The sequence below is a fragment of the Stomoxys calcitrans genome, chromosome 5 (assembly GCF_963082655.1).
Source record: "Stomoxys calcitrans chromosome 5, idStoCalc2.1, whole genome shotgun sequence".
In the NCBI taxonomy this organism is placed as follows: domain Eukaryota; kingdom Metazoa; phylum Arthropoda; class Insecta; order Diptera; family Muscidae; genus Stomoxys; species Stomoxys calcitrans.
Window position 1 is genome coordinate 2,595,289 of NC_081556.1, and position 16,333 is coordinate 2,611,621.

Here is a 16,333-nt window from a genome sequence, read left to right on the forward strand (position 1 = left end):
CATAAGAGTATAATTTCAACGGCAAAACGCGAAAATTACCAACTATGTTTGTTTTTTCTTCTTGCCTGAAATGAGATCTAGAACGAGAAGGACTATGACTACGATTGCCAAGCAAGAACATGAGAATGAAATTGGGAACAACAGCGAAACGACTGAAAAACGAGTGTTAATGGCTGTGGCAACGAGAACTAGTTTGTGCTGCTGCTCAGCCCATAGCCCATAGCCCATAGCCCATGGCCCAAGGCTTATGGCTTAACTAACAGTGACGATTTGTAGGTTAACACATTAACATCTTGGACAGCTAAAAGTAAAATATAGCTTAAAAGGCTGATTAGGCCAGCTGCTCAACTAGCACAACAGAACTACAACAATGAAAGCCGGTTAACGAGTCTGCTGGTTCTCATTTTCCAGCAAGAATTAACAAAAGGCTCATTTCAACCAATGCCACTTGCAGGCTTCAACAAATTAGGCTTATTCCTATACTTCAGTGGTGCCAAGTTATCACAAGGAGGAGAAGGAGTTTGGGCGCCATTTGAACCCTAGTGGCCATAGGTCAGCATAATTCTGTGCTTTGCGCTCTATTTATGCTGACAGCTTCTAGTTGGTCAACTGCCTTAACTTGGATATGATCTGAATTTGATTTTCCCAATTTGTTGAAGAATTTTTGTTTAGTTCATCAATCTTTCATTAGGTTAGCACGTAATCACAACGTTTTCAAAAAAACAAACCAAACACTAGCAAGAAGTTAACCCATAGGGAGCCAAGATGAAATAAAAAAACGTAATCTTTGAAACATTACTCGTTTCATAACAAAGTATACATAACCATAAGCAACAAGCTTTTTGTCTGTAATGGGTTAATAAACAACAACAACCAAATTGGAAACTTTTTCAATAGAAAACTTACACGAGCAATGAACCAACAAAGGAAAATCAATGGCTCGGCAAGACCCAAACTTGTCCATCTCTGGGTGGGGGGGGGGATTTACATTGGAAAGCTGTTAGAGGTTAATATGTTAACCTTCAAGTACAACAAGAGTTTTCGTCCTTTCGCCATTGTTTCGTTTCGCTGAATCAGCTTCTTAGCCTCTTAGAAACCGCATTCGCCAAGGAACACAACAGCAGTAACAACAACAACAGCATCATCATATAAAAATCATAACCTTACAAGGACTTCAAGGAATTCGTTTATGCTTCATCTGCTTATAAAACACGAGGGTAGAGAAGGATAAGGCAGAGTAAGAGAGAATAGACGAACATGACTTGTACACATATACACACAAACACATATATGGTTGTATCGGCATGTGCTGAGCCATAATGTCTATAGATAGTTTACGACAGATCTGGGCATTGGCATGGGCATGGGCATAGGAGTGTGGTTGTTGGGGTTAATGGCTGATGTGTACTGCCAGTAACAGCAACCACAACTAATCGAAAGTGGATAAACTTTAAATAGTTGGAATGCGTGTGTATAGATGGATGGATGGCTGGATGGCTGGGTAACTGTATATTCCAGCTAAGTTCACTTAATGGTCTAAGCACACAGCAACAGAGCAGATAACAGCCAACGAGAACTCAAACGACAGGAGATAGTGGGGGGAGAGGGCGTTGGTAGCAAACGAGTTGAAAGAAAACTCGTAACAAGTACATTTTGTGGCCATAAATAAGTTGATAACATGATCTACGCATAGCGAATATAAATTAAGGCCTCAAAACGACCCACTCACTACACCCAAGCAAAAAAGCAACAAAAAGGCACACACACGCACACACACATACAAACACAGCATATCGTTGTGCGATTGACGTCTGTGACAGATTGTAAAGGGATGTGAGAGATTGATTTGGAAAAGTTGTTATTAATCCATTGGTCTGCAATGGATTTGCGGTAATGGCGTAACGGAAATCGATTAAAAGGTTATCATGGATTGATTGTTCAAGTTTGACTTTTCAAATAATTACAACATCATTAGGTGGCCTCACATAACATTTCGAAAATATAAACAGTAAATCTAATTAAAGCATAACAGTGTACTTCAACTTATTGAGACAGCTATAGTCGCTATATGCATAATACTGCGAATATTGAATTAGAATGCGCAATATTGCCCTACGAAAATATTGGTTATTATTGAATCAAGACATATGGCATATTTGTGTCATATAAAGTCCAAACCGATTTTTTCAACTTTTAGAAAAATTAATACAAATTTTCACTAAAAATATTTTTTTTCCAAATTCAGTCAAATTTTATATCAGAAAAAAATTTGTTAACATTTCATGAAAAAATTTTCAAAGAGTACACCAATCGCCGCTTCCGTCAACTGACACCCCCCTCAAATGTGCTACTTGTCGAGATGAATTTTCGAGACGTCAATAACGCAGCAGCCGATCGCTTTATACCAACCGGTCGAATACCCCAGGTGTGGCTCAATTTCCCGGCGCAGGCAGTATTACTCGCAGACAAGCGTTATGAGATTCGTTGCACACGAAACCCAGAATCAGCGAGCTGAATCAGGAAATAAACAGGGAGACCGGCCCTCGCCAGCCGTCGTTGCACACGGAAACCAGAATCAGCGAGCTGAATCAGGAAATAAACAGGGTAGTCAATGAATAAAGCGGAATTTTTGGCTGGAACACTTTAGCAACATAACTAAGGAACCGGTTTAGACAAGCTGTGGTCTACTGTTTAAGAGACTCTCAAACCCCGGAATGGTCAGAGTGATCACGCTACAGAAGCCTTGAAAGGACCCGAGTAAGGGGGAGTCATACATACCATCGCCCTTCACTCACCAGTAGCCAAGACGCTTGAGGACTGAAACACTGGGTCACAAATTGTGTGTGTGGTCGCCAGTCTTTTGTGGAATTTAGAGATAATGGAATTTAGAGATAATGCAATGTTTAACCTCCAACTATCCTCTATCCTACCCCCCAGACGGCATACAGATCGTATTATGATTGTACGATCACGGCATCAAGCCCCCCATCCATTGGTAACATCTGCGATAGGTTAAACATCTAAGCCAAAGAACTTGCCGCTTATTTCGCTGCAAGAGATCTGAAGATATCTGATATCAAATCTTCAGTCACATTGCTCACTCCATACAAGCATGAGATGAGTAGGGAGCAGAGAACTCCAGAAACCCAAAATTTTAAACTCAATAGCCACTTTGGCCAAAGCAATTGTCTGTATCGCATGAGACATAAAAACAAAGTTAGCTGAAAACACACGCACAAATACAATAGAGTGAGAGATGTGCGAACGTTTTAGTAATCATTCAGTGGATGTCATATTCAATTTGGTCGACGGACATCGTATGTGCCATATGAAGCTAAAGCAAGCAGAGGAATGAGACCTCAAGTTTTGGTGAACGGCATAGATATACTCGGTTGTTTTTTTGCACTTGCTTTATTTTATTTTTTTTCTTTTATCAGTGACGAACGTGCTGCCTGTCTCTTTCTGTTCAAAAGTGAAAGATTATTTTCTTTACCTAAGTCATTACAAAGCACGTAAATTAGTTTCAGCTCTCATAACTTTGAACGGTTGCTGTGTGTGTCTTCCATTTAGTTACGGTCAATGTGAGCCACCGTGAGTATTGCTCAAAATGTAAAATACGGCCAACAATCATTTTATGCTCATCCGCAAAAACACTTAAAATAGCTCAACGAATTTATAGAAGTATTTTATGTTTTGGTCATTGAGGGTTGTAAGCGTCAACAACGATTGCTCGTATATGGTGTTAGCATGCCATTCGCTTCATATCTACCATGTGCACTTATTTTTAAGGTGGCTTGCTGCTGTTCTCTGGTAGAGAGCTGAGTGTGATGGGTCGATGGAATAACAATTCCGACCATCAAGTCTCCCAAAATACTTGGTGTCACAATTGACTGCTCTTACAAATTCTCCTATCATGCCACTGCAATTTGCGATAAGGTCAGAATAAGAAACACGGTCCTCAAGCCACTAACCGGCAGCACTTGAGGTGCTGACAAAGAAACCCTGTTGATCACGTACACAGCAATTGGTCGGTCAGTGGTAAGTTATGCAGCGCCAGTGGGGTCTCGTCAGCTATGTGACACACAATGAAATAATATTCAGATCTGTCAGAATTCGGAACTGCGACGAGCTGTCTCCTCAGTTTTCACGTGGATAAAATTCATCAGGAGACAAAGATCCAACCCGTGTGAAGACATTATCGCAGGGACCATCCAAATCAGCATCTTGCCTTAAGGTGAACTTTCATGATTTAGAGCGAGAGGTTCAGCGCTACAAGAGAAAACCTTTAGATCAAGCGGCATATCAAGCGCATCTGTACAACATTCATGCAGACATGGTAGCAGATGCGATGAATAGCTACCAGGTGAATGTTGGCCTTAGTGAACTACCGCAACTGAAGAAATTTATCTTCCCCGGCAAACCAGAGTAGTTCTGACTCAATTATGTTCCGGTAGTTGCAGCCGCCTCAACTTCTACAGGGCAAGGATTGATGCCGACATGCAAAATGTATATCCCGATTGCAATCTGGGACCGCACGACACCTGTTCAACAGCCCAGCCAGACCCACTCAACTCAGACATACATCTAAACCTCATTTGGTATTGAATGGTTCGAAGAGATTCTTTCCTATTCCTACTGAGGAATGTGTATCAGCAAGTGTCATCCTGCAAAGACTTATTAATTTTAAAGGGATACCAAAATCAGACACGGCTTGAAATACCTTTGAACATATAGGGCTGTTGAAGGCGACTTTGTAGTCAACGAAAAGATGGTAAGAGTTGACCTCTTATTCTCGGATCTGATCCAGGATTTGGCGCAGTCTTAATATATGGTCAATGGTGGATTAACCAGGTCTAAGGCCACATTCATAGGACCCAATTTCCAATGACGATATTTCATTGACTTTAGGTTTTAATCTTTCACACAGTAAGCTCGAGAGTATCATGTATGCGATTGGGAGGAGACCTATTTTTCTGTAGTTGCCACATTCCATCTTGCCATCTTTCTTGTGTACGGGACATAGTATGCTGAGGTTTCAATCATCGGGTATGCGTTCTTCTAGCCAGGTCGCGCACACAAGCTGATGTATACGCCTTTTCAGCGTGTCGTCTCCGGTCATAAATAGTTAGGCGGGTAACCCGTCGGCTCCTGCTGCCTTGTATTTCTTCAGTCGAGTCAATGCTACTTGGACCCCATTCTGACTAGAAGATGTTTACCTCCTCTACACCATCATCAGGGATTGGTTCTATGGTATACTCATGATAACCATCGTCGGATACCAGCAGCTGGGATAAGTGTTCTTTCCATATCCTCAGCACACTATCTGTATCAGTTACCAGATTTGCATCTTTGTCTATGCAGGAGTATGTGCCTGTACCAAAGCCATTGGTTTGATGTTTGATTTTTTGGCAAAATTTTAGAACTTAATTCTGACTCGTGTATAACTCAATTCAGTCACACTCAAGTATTTACATTTCCTTTTTTCTGCGGAATAGATGTTTCTCCTCCCTCCTTTTCAATGGCATTATTGCCTTCAGTAGCATTTTTGTATATTATTGTATATTATTTTTAAATTTTAAGACCTAAAACTTCATGATATCCTCATGTGTTCTGTTCTGAACGAAGTTGTGAAATAATTTTATACCAGTTTTGATCCGTTTGCCAATGGGAGGCTAAAAGAAAAAACTATAACTCTAACCACACCCTTGGTACATTTGTACCACTGCATGTTCGACTTCTTATAAAATACGCAGTAAATTTCAAGAGCTGAATCTTCATGATATCCTCATGCGAGCTGTTATGAATGAGATTGAGAAATAGTTTCATACTGGTTTTGCCCCATTCGCAAATGGGAGATACTTTTTCCGAATGGTATTTCTAAACAAAAAGCTATACCTCTGTGTTGAACTCGATATAGAATACTCAGTGGTACAGCTGTACCAAGGGTGTGGTTAGAGGGCGTTTGAAATACTATGGTGTCTAAGGTTTATAGTGCCCATTATATTGTGTGAGATGCTCAATTGTGTGAGGTGCCCAAAACCTAAATTGTTCTCCTCAAAAAAATCCCATCTCCTGTAAACGTCTGTGTGCGATTTTTGTGTGAGTGTATTGAGGAACATTCTTCACATTTTCTACTTTCGGTGTAAAAATGCCATATAAATATTAGAAAATAATCTTTAGCCCTAAATCTAGGCAATAAATTTGTGGTCGTTTTTGACCGTTTATGTTGTTTTGTTCCACTTTTCTTGCTCTTTGTTCTCTCTGCCTTATCGGAAAGCATATAAAAAGGTAAAATATGAGCCGGCCCCTTGTAAAATCTGAAATAAAGCAAATAAAAACATTTCTCTTTTCATATCGATAACGTCGTATAGCCATAAAACGGGACTACCATCAAACTTACCGCTATTACGGTGGCCAGGCTAACATTAAAATAATTATAGCCAGTCAAGTAGAATGGTTTCTGGTTAAGTTCAATGGCCAGAGTGATAAGTTTCATTAATTTTATGTTATCCAATGTATGGGATGATTTTAAAATGATGTCCTCCCAATTGGCCATGTAATAACATGAGCTCATGTTATTGGTCTGTAGATAACTTAAAATGAGATAATAGGATAATAAGGATATTTCCTACAACAAATCCTACCGTTTCGATAAGCGTCGAACCCAAAGTTCCAAAAACCAATAATTCTACTATTTTACCCAATATCCAGGTTATGAAGGTTATGTTCTTTGTAGTCATACCAAGCTGAGATAAAATGGGAATAAATAAAAACACAAATTCAATTTGCAAAAAAAAGAAACTTATTAAATGCTTCAACGTTGCATGTCATTTCTTCAAAGCTATATCTCTGTCAGAAAATCAGTCCAAATGACCGGAAATCTATCCTTTGGTATGTCTTCCGACATATTTCTTTGCCTATTTCAATTATTTCCAAGTTATTCAAATGAAATTTTCTTTCAAAATGAATTTTCTCAAATCAAGTTTTTCTAAGGCAAAATTATAATTTAACTTTTTGTTTTAAAGAAAAAATGTCTTAAATATTTTTAAGAAATCAAAACAAAATTAAGATTATATTTTTTATCGAAATTTTAAAAACTAAATTTTAAAAATTCAAATTTTTTTTTAAATTTCTAAAATGTTGTAATAAAAAGATATTTAATATAGTTTTTTGATCGAAATTTAAAAAAAAAATGTTAAAAATTCTAAATTTTTTTTATTCTAAATTTTTTTTTAAAAAATTCAAAAATATTTTTGAATTTTAAAAAAACTTAGAATTTTTTAAAAAATTTTTTTTTGAAAAATTCTAAAATTTTTCTAAAAGATTCAAAAAATTTTTAAGAAATCAAAAAATTTTTTAAAATTATAAAATTTGTTAGAATTGCCCAAAATTTTGTCACTATTCTCTTAAAAGTTGTCATAATTTATCAAATATTTTCTAAAAAACTTCCATACACATAACTTTAATTAGTTTTTAAAAGAAAATATAAAGAAAAATTAAATAAAGTTTAAGAGCAAAATTTTAAAAATTTAAAAATTTTTTTTAAAATTCTAAAATTTTGTTTAAAATAACATTTAATTTTAGTTTTCTTGATCGAAATTTGAAAAAAAATAATAAAAACTCAATTTTTTTTTTAAACTCAATTTTTTTATAAAATCTAAAATTTTTTTTAAAATTTCGAAAAAATTTTTAAATTTTTTTAAAAATTTAAAAGATTTTTTTTTTTAAAAATCCAAACTTTTATTTAAAAAATTCAAAAAAATTTTTAAAACTTTTAAAAACTTAAAAAAAAATAATACAATTTTTTTTAACAAATTTTTAGTAACATTCAAATAAAATCAAAAATTTTCTAAAAACTCTAAAATTTTTTTTTTGAGAAAAAATAATGATTTAAAAAAATTCTAAAAATTTTCTAAAAATATGCAAAAAAAAATCTAATTTTTTTTTTTACAAAATTTTAACATTTTTAAATTTTTTAAAGTGAAATTCTTTAAAATTTATATATTCTTTAAAATTTAATTTTTTTAGAAGTTTGCTAAAAAATTTTTAAATATTTTTAAAAATTTTTAAAAATTTCTAAAATTTTACAAAAAAAATTTCTAAAAATTTCCAAAAATGTGCAAAAAATAATTCTAAAAATTGTTAAAATTTTTTAAAAAATTTAAATTGAAAATTGAAATTTTGTCTTTTGAAAAGTTACTCTTAAAGAAGTTTTCATTACAATTTTAACTAAAATTTCTGAAAAAAAAAATTATTTTGTAATTAATAAAAAAAAAATAATCAAACCAAAAAATCTTAAAAATTACTTAAAGTGAGCCTTAAGAATACAGTAGCCGCCTTAAATTCCAAATCAGCATTTTAACGAAAATTTCCTCATTCTTTCGTAATTAATAAAAACAAAAAAAATCAAACAAAAAATGGTAAAGACCACTTAAAGTGCGTCTTATGCTTACAGTAGACGCCTCAAATCCCAAAACAGAATTTTAACGAAAATTTCTTATAAAAATTTGTTTCGTAATTAATAAAAATAAACAAACAAAAAAACCTTAAAAACCAATTGAAGTGCGTCTTATGTTTACAGTAGCCGCCTTAAATCCCCACAGACCTTTAACGTGCATTACTAAAAAAAATTATTCGCTTTCGTAATTAATAAAAACAACAACAACAATCAAACAAAAAAATGATTAAGACCACTTAAAGTGCGTCTTATGCTTACAGTAGCCGCCTTAAATCCCAACACACACAACAGTGTGGCACTGAACGCCATCATTACGAATATGCAAAAGGAATATTGTTTTTGGAACTTTTGGGCAAACTCATTGTACTGCACGTTACGCTTGATGATGTCGATGAAAGCGAGACGATATTCACCCAACACTCTGTCCGTGCTAATTTTCATGTCCGAGGATAATTTGCACTGCAACTCCTTTAGCTCCTGCTGCAAATGCAAGTAGCGGGCATTCAAATGCAATATCACCGTAGCAACCAAATTCGACTCGGCACTCAGATGGGAGACAACAGCCACACCAATCCATAGAGTTACCAATAGGGTGGGCACATAGAAATACCAGATGCCAAGGTCATAGTGGAAGATGGTTTTGAAGGGCACCAAATTGCTGTGTTGGAAAAATCCCATCACAGGCACCAGAAAATAGGTGACCACAGTGAGTATGTAGGAATAGGAACACATTTTCGTAGGCAATAATTTGCGTTGAATATCGCGGTAGGTCTCTTTGTCCAAGTATCTGTAAAGGCAGGCAGTGGAAATTAATGAAAATGCCATTTCACATACCCCCTATCAGTAGGCAGCGGAATTTTTTGAAAATTATTTAAAAGAGAGTTAACATCGATTTCAGAGCGCGAGAGGGCTGTGTGTTTTTTTTTCAAGAAAATGTTGTTTTATGTTTTTGCTTTTATAAATTTTCACCACTTATGCCAGTCTCTGCATTTTTCACAATATTCCGCTGTCTATTTATTCGAGTACTTACTCCTCCATGTAAATGTTTTGATAAAACTCATCTAGAAAATTCTTAAAACTGGCCTGATAGAAGCCCTTGTTGTAAATTCTCAGATGAGCCTCGACCAAAATCAAATAGGTAGCCAAACCCTCCAGCGCCAAGCCAATGTCGTCTATGTGATTGACCAAATAATGCATCTCCGCCTCATTGCTGTAACAGAAAAACAAAAAGCCCAGCACCAGCATTGCCTGGTGATAGACCCTCATAAACAGCTTTGCATGTTCCTTAATTGGCCAATTCACATTGAGAAAGAACAAACGAATCTCCCACGAGAGCGGAGCAATTTTCCCATTGGCCAACAAAGGGCGATGAAATTCCATTGTTAATAGAGTTGAAGCTGCCTGCTTGTCTGTCTGGCCGCCTATCTGTCTGTTGGACTGCTGTTATGTACTGACAGGTTTGAGAACAATTTGCTTTTTATTACAAACGGCATAGAGACATCCCTTTTATAGGCAGGCATTCCCCCATTCATACTTGTGGCCCAGTGCGAACGTAATTAAGTCCATATTTCCCCGAAATCAGCCAACAACTTTTGCCAACAGATTTAATAACTCAATTAAGGCTCGTGCAACTATTCATGCACAATGAGAATTTAGCAAATGTTTTCGCTCCACGCCTTTTGTTTTAATTTAAGTGGCCAATATAGAGCAGCAATGTTTTACTCAAACATGGTGGACTGTAAATATTTTCTGCATAGTTTCCCGAAAACTTTGTTAGGCGAAAATATTTACTTGTACTAGTACTTGTATTTCTTTTTTGCACTTTTTAATTTGTTGGCAAAAAGTAGCCGGAAGTAGTTGTGAAAATTTAATTGAGCTTTTGAACAGAAACGCAAAAAGTTTGTTTGACGCCATTTGGGGGAGGGGGGTATAGAAGATCGTCCTCCAAGGTCGATGGTAATGGCCAATCTTTGGGGAGGACAAAAGTCTTTGGTGAAGTTCATTGAAAATGTCTATCCAAGTTTTTAGAAAATCAATGAGAATTGCATTTTTGTCTTTGGAGAAATTTTTATTTTGCCTTTGGAAAAAAAATCAACAAAATTTTATTTAAAAAAAAAATTCATACATATTTTGTCTACAGAGATAGTTCAAGGACAATTTTGTGTTCCGAAAAAAATTGTCGAAAGTTGTACATAAAAATAATTTTACATTTAAATTTTGTGAAATCAGGCTCGAGGTCTTCAGATTGATTTCACAAAATTTAAATATTCATCTTAAAAGGTCGAACAAAATAAAACAAACAATTTAAAAATAATTTTATTAAAATATTTTCTTTCATATCTAAAATTTTGTCTACTTTTAGTAAATTCTTGATAAAAAACAAAAAATTTTGAAATATTGTATCAAAAGAAAAAAATTGGAATTTTCTCCTCAAAAAAAATTGACTAAAATTTTTCATTAAAAAAATCATCTTTTTCATCTGTTTGGCTTTTAACGGCCGGTCATGCGAACAAAAAACTTGACATTGCAAATGTGGAGATGGAGATGATTCCAAAAAATTTGGAGACCCTAGTAGGTCCAGGGGCTGACATGGGGCGTGAATGTAGGTCACCTCTGGCTTTTCAAAGTTTGAACAGCTGCCGAATAGGCGTTTATAGGCCAATCGTCATGATTCTTTTTGCATGCATAGATGCCTGGAATATCAGTTTATAAGATATTGGAGTTAAAACTTTTTTCAGATTTCAGTCAAGGTATCGTCGGCATTTTTGGAATAGTGGCACTATTTCTTTACCAATTGCAAAGCTGATTCATGACGATTATAGGCCAATCGTCATGATTCTTTTTGCATGCATAGATGCCTGGAATATCAGTTTATAAGATATTGGAGTTACAAACTTTTTTTCAGATTTCAGTCAAGGTATCATCGGCATTTTTGGAATAGTGGCACTATTTCTTTACCAATTGCAAAGCTGATTATACCATTGGAAAATTTACAAAATTCTTCTCCTATTAAAAGTAACACGCTTCACAACTTAAAATTTCCGAAAAAACTAATCTACAAATTATGATGAAAATTTTACAGAAATTTAAAAAAAAATTACGTTGTAGTTGGTAATTTTAAAATATTAAAGACATAAAAAGAAGAAAAAAATCTAAAATTAAAAAAAAAAATTACTCCACTTAGTTACCATTTTCCACAAATTTTCACTTTGATAAGCCATAACTAAGCACCTAAAAGGCGTAGCAACGTTTTCAAGCATTCATTTTATAGGCTGAATTCTGAATCTGTCATATGCGGGTAAAATCATTCAATTATCTTATTCGGTTCAAATGATTTTTGCAACGAAAAACGCAAACCGCGCCACTGTGCAACGTCTTATAATCTTCCCCACATGCCCTACACATGCTGTCACTTGCCGCACCGATTTTACATAAGTGAGCTCGTAGTTCTACGTGTCCTGTTATAATGCCAAGAGCTATACTTACCTCATGCTTAGTTCCTTTAAGTAATAGCCTCGTCTTCGCTGGTCCACAGTGTTAAATACGAGTTCGTAGACCACGCCCTTAACTCAGACTGCATCGACCCGAAAGGCTTCGGGTTAACCAAGTTTAATGATGGCAGTCCTCTCGCTTTCACTGCCAAATCTTCTGCTTTTTCATACCCCCTTACTCCGCTATGGTTTGGCACCCAAACAATGCGGATCATGCCATCCACAGAGAAGGCGTGAATCTCCTTCTTCACTGTAAGACTGTTAGTGACCTTACTGTCCTGGTTGTTATTGTCCTGATGGCCAATTCACTGTCCGTAAAGATGTTCACATTCGACTTCCTCGCGTTAATACCACACCACCTCATCCATTCCGAGATCACTTAGATCTCCGCTTGCAGGACCGTATTATGGTCAGGCAGTCAAAAACAGATCTAAGATCGAGAACTAAAAAAGATACACCAAATTTGCCAAGTTATTCCCAAAGGACGGGCCTTAACATCACAAAAATCAATCTCAAAAAATTCGAAAATGGCGTATGGAACAAGTTTAAGAGAACTTTTACATCTTCAGGTTTTTTGTCTGTCAGAGTGAAGATCATTAAATTTTACAATTTTTGTTTGTTTCTCTTTCGAGACGAGCTCAATGGTCGGAGGTTTTCTTTGCAAATGGAAAAGGAAAGCCAGAGATCGCTATGGGAAGCGTTTCGTCTTTGGTTAAATGACTTTTCAACCCTATTAGGTGTGACGGCTTCAAGAGCCGTATGTGTGTATGTTGCGTTTGTATCGTATCTATTGCGAAAACGTCTCTAAGATACAAATACCACATTAACGACGCTCGACAACCCTGTCTATAAGATGTACTCTGCCGAGATTTTTTTAACTTTCAAGTTTTTAGCCTATAAGGGTGAAGATCATTAAATTTTACAGTAGTATTAAGCCGACAAATACATATTGAATTTTAAAACAAATTTTCTTGAAACATTTTCTGCATTTACATTTTAGAAGAATATTTAATACTTAAATTTTTATAGCCTGTACGCAAAAGATCAATACCTTTTTGATAAGCATATTCTAAAAAGGTTGTTCAAATATTTTCTCAAATTAAATATGCATATATGGCATACAATAAACGCAATAAACTATCTTCTACCTTTTATCACATTAAACATTTTAGTATATAGTTAATCACCTTATCACCAGTTCAGGAACTTCCACAAAAGGATAAATGTGCAGTCTCAAAGTCCCTTAAAACACATTTGATTTAAATAGTTTTTTTTTTTTTTGTTTTTCATTTTTCAACATTTTAGGGAGTTGTGAGAATTATTTCAGAGTTGAATATTTGGCAATTAGATAAAATGCATGTAATACAAGTTTTAATGTAATCAACAATTAAAACTTGTAGTTGTATTATTTGCTATGCTTTGGTGTTGTTGTTGTTGTGGCATATCCTGTTTTGCGTTGTGGCCACTCTGAGTACATTTGATCCCACTTCATTTGTGTTTTAGTCAAAAGCGAATTTATTTGTGCATGTGTGTGTGTTTACATGTTCGTTTGTGCATAGTTATGTTTGTGTAGTGTGGTTGTTATCCTACTCTCTAGTCATGTTATGACTAGTGCGTTATTATGTTACTGCTGTTTCCAGGATAAGGGAGACTGTTGCTCAATGATTATGTTTCTAGAGCAGCAAAGCATAACGAGTGTAATCAAACAACATAAAGTGGCGTGATGGAAATTCAGCTTGCAAACAAAGAATATAGGTTTTAATATTTATTGTAAACTTCATAAAATTTAAAAAATAAAATTATGGAAAAAAATTGTTCCATCTTTCGGAAAATTCATAATATTTAAAAATTAAATCTAAGATAAAAACCAGTAAGGAAGGGCAAAAGTAGGGCAGTGTCGACTGTATAATACATCTACCCTATAGGTACAATGTGGGAGCTATATATAATTCTGAACCAATTTAGATGGACCTCGGCGATCAAATATGTTTAAACTGTAATAACTACGGTTGACAAATGACAATGTTATTGCAAATTACCCAACATCTGACAAACATATATACGGGAGCTATATCTAATTCTGAAACGATTCCGAGCAAACATCTCAGATAATGTGGTAGTCGAGGAAAGCGTTGTGCAAAATTTTGGCAAGATTGGTCAAACAATGCGCTTGCAGTGGCTCTAGAAGTGAAAATCGGGCAATATACACATATGGCTGCTATATCTAAATCTGGGCCGATTTCTAAGAAATTCACTAATAATATCAAGAGTCAAAAGAAAATACTTCCTGCAAAATTTTGAGAGAATCCATTAAAAAATGAGCACTTTTTTGCAATATTTCTCAAAATCGGACGAAAATATGTATGGCAGATATACCTAAATATTTACCGATTTCAAGCAAACTACTTAGATACTGTGGCAGTCGTCGAGGAAAGCGTTTTGCAAAATTTTTGGCAAGATTGGTCAAACAATGTGCTTGCAGTGGTTATTGGGGGGAAAATCTGGCGATATACATATATGACAGCTATATCTAAATCTGGGCCGATTTCTATGAAATTCACCAGTAATATCGAAAGTCATAAGAAAATCCTTCCTGCAAAATTTCGAGAGAATCGATTAAAAAATGAGCACTTTTTTGCAATATTTCTCAAAATCGGACGAAAATATATATGACAGCTATACCTAAAACTTTACCGATTTCAAGCAAACTACTCAGATACTGTGGCAGTCGTCGAGGAAAGCGTTTTGCAAAATTTTTGCAAGATTGGTCAAACAATGCGCTTGCAGTGGTTATTGGGGGGAAAATCTGGCGATATACATATATGACAGCTATATCTAAATCTGGGCCGATTTCTATAAAATTCACCAGTACTATCGAGAGTCATAAGAAAATCCTTCCTGCAAAATTTCGAGAGAACCGATTAAAAAATGAGCACTTTCTTGCAATATTTCTCAAAATCGGACGAACATATATATGGGAGCTATACCTAAATCTTTACCGATTTCAAGCAAACTTCTCAGATACTGTGGCAGTCGTCGAGAAAAGCTTTTTGCAAAATTTTTGGCAAGATGGGTCAATAAATGCGCTTGCTGTGAGTCTAGAAGTTAAAATCGGGCGATATATGACAGCTATATCGAAATCTAAACCGATTTCTATAAAATTCACCAGTAATGTCGAGAAACAAGAGAAAATTCTTCCTGGTTGATAAGGCTAACCTGTTGGCTGATATATTTGCAGGGAACTCTTCCCTGCCGGATAGCAATCAACCACTCTCCTCAATCGAAAATGTATCTGGCATCATGCCCCAAATATTTTTTCGAGCTCGTAGAGTTAAGAGGGTTCTTGAAAATCTAGACGTAAATAAATCCCCGGGCCCGAATGGCATATCAACACTTGTCTTACGCAAGTGTTCTTCGACGCTTGCTCGTCCATTACGCAACCTTTTCAACCTTGCCTACCGTGCGGGAGTCTTCCCGGCGCGTTGGAAGGTTGCGAACGTTTAGACAATACCCAAGAAGGGTGAGGCAAACAACCCTGCGAATTATCGGTCCGCTCTCTCCAAAGCCATGGAGAGCATGGTTAATCGCCATCTTATGAGGTATTTAGAGTCTATTGGCCTTCTTAGCGACCAACAGTATGGGTTCCGCAGAAATCGCTCTACGGGCGACCTCATGGCACTTCTGTCGGAACGTTGGGGTCGCTCAATCCACCAGTTTGGTGAGAGTAAGGTTGTGGCTCTGGATATCTCCAAGGCATATGATAGGGTCTGGCACGGTGAACTACTATCAAAGCTTGTCGCATTTGGTGTCGGTAATGGCGTCGTTCAATTTATTTTGAGCTTTCTCAGAGATCGCACAATTCGAGTCGTTATAGATGGGTTCTCATCCAATGAGCACAAATTGACCGCAGGTGTACCCCAGGGCTCTATCTATTCTCTTTCACTTTATCTTATTTTCATCAACGATCTGTTGGGTCAGATCGTTGTATCCGATCTTCGAGAGATTGAGGACAAGAGGCGGGTTATGGATGATATACTCTGACAGGATTTGCTGGCCATTTCTGAGTGGGGTCGAATGAATCGAGTATATCTTAATGCACGGAAGACTCAGTGCTGCTTGTTCTCACACAAACAAGCAGCACTGATCCATTACGATCATCTTTCTCTAACAACGGTGTAGATGATGAGCAATCAGAAGCTCTTGATGTTCTGGGCATGAAAATACAAAGTGATGTCCGTTGGGCTAAACATGTATTTGAAGTGTCGAAAGAAGCATTCAAGTGTTTAGGCTTTCTTAAACGGTGTAAGAATTACATCACTCCGTCTGATCTTCTTAACATCTACACTACTTTCATAAGACCGAAAATGGAGTACAACTCACATGT

General features: G+C 36.0%; 1 protein-coding gene across 1 annotated transcript; it reads right to left on the reverse strand.

Annotated features, from left to right (window-relative positions):
- Positions 1-5,968: 5,968 nt before the first annotated feature.
- Positions 5,969-9,908, reverse strand: LOC106083166 (odorant receptor 74a). The gene is made up of 5 exons (XM_013246028.2): positions 9,489-9,908; positions 8,717-9,245; positions 6,645-6,746; positions 6,401-6,583; positions 5,969-6,317 (listed from the first exon to the last, which is right to left on the reverse strand). The coding sequence occupies exons 1-5, from the start codon at positions 9,836-9,838 to the stop codon at positions 6,267-6,269; spliced, it is 1,215 nt and encodes a 404-aa protein (XP_013101482.2). The 5' UTR covers positions 9,839-9,908; the 3' UTR covers positions 5,969-6,266.
- Positions 9,909-16,333: the final 6,425 nt, after the last annotated feature.

Bases quoted from the DNA above. Each gene is read 5' to 3' on its own strand.
- LOC106083166 (XM_013246028.2), bottom strand. From the start codon at position 9,838: ATGGAATTTCATCGCCCTTTGTTGGCCAATGGGAAAATTGCTCCGCTC. The intron at 9,246-9,488 runs GTAAGTACTCGA...CTGCCTTTACAG, and splicing joins CAAAACATTTACATGGAGGA to ATACTTGGACAAAGAGACCT. The intron at 6,318-6,400 runs GTAAGTTTGATG...GCTTTATTTCAG, and splicing joins GCCTGGCCACCGTAATAGCG to ATTTTACAAGGGGCCGGCTC.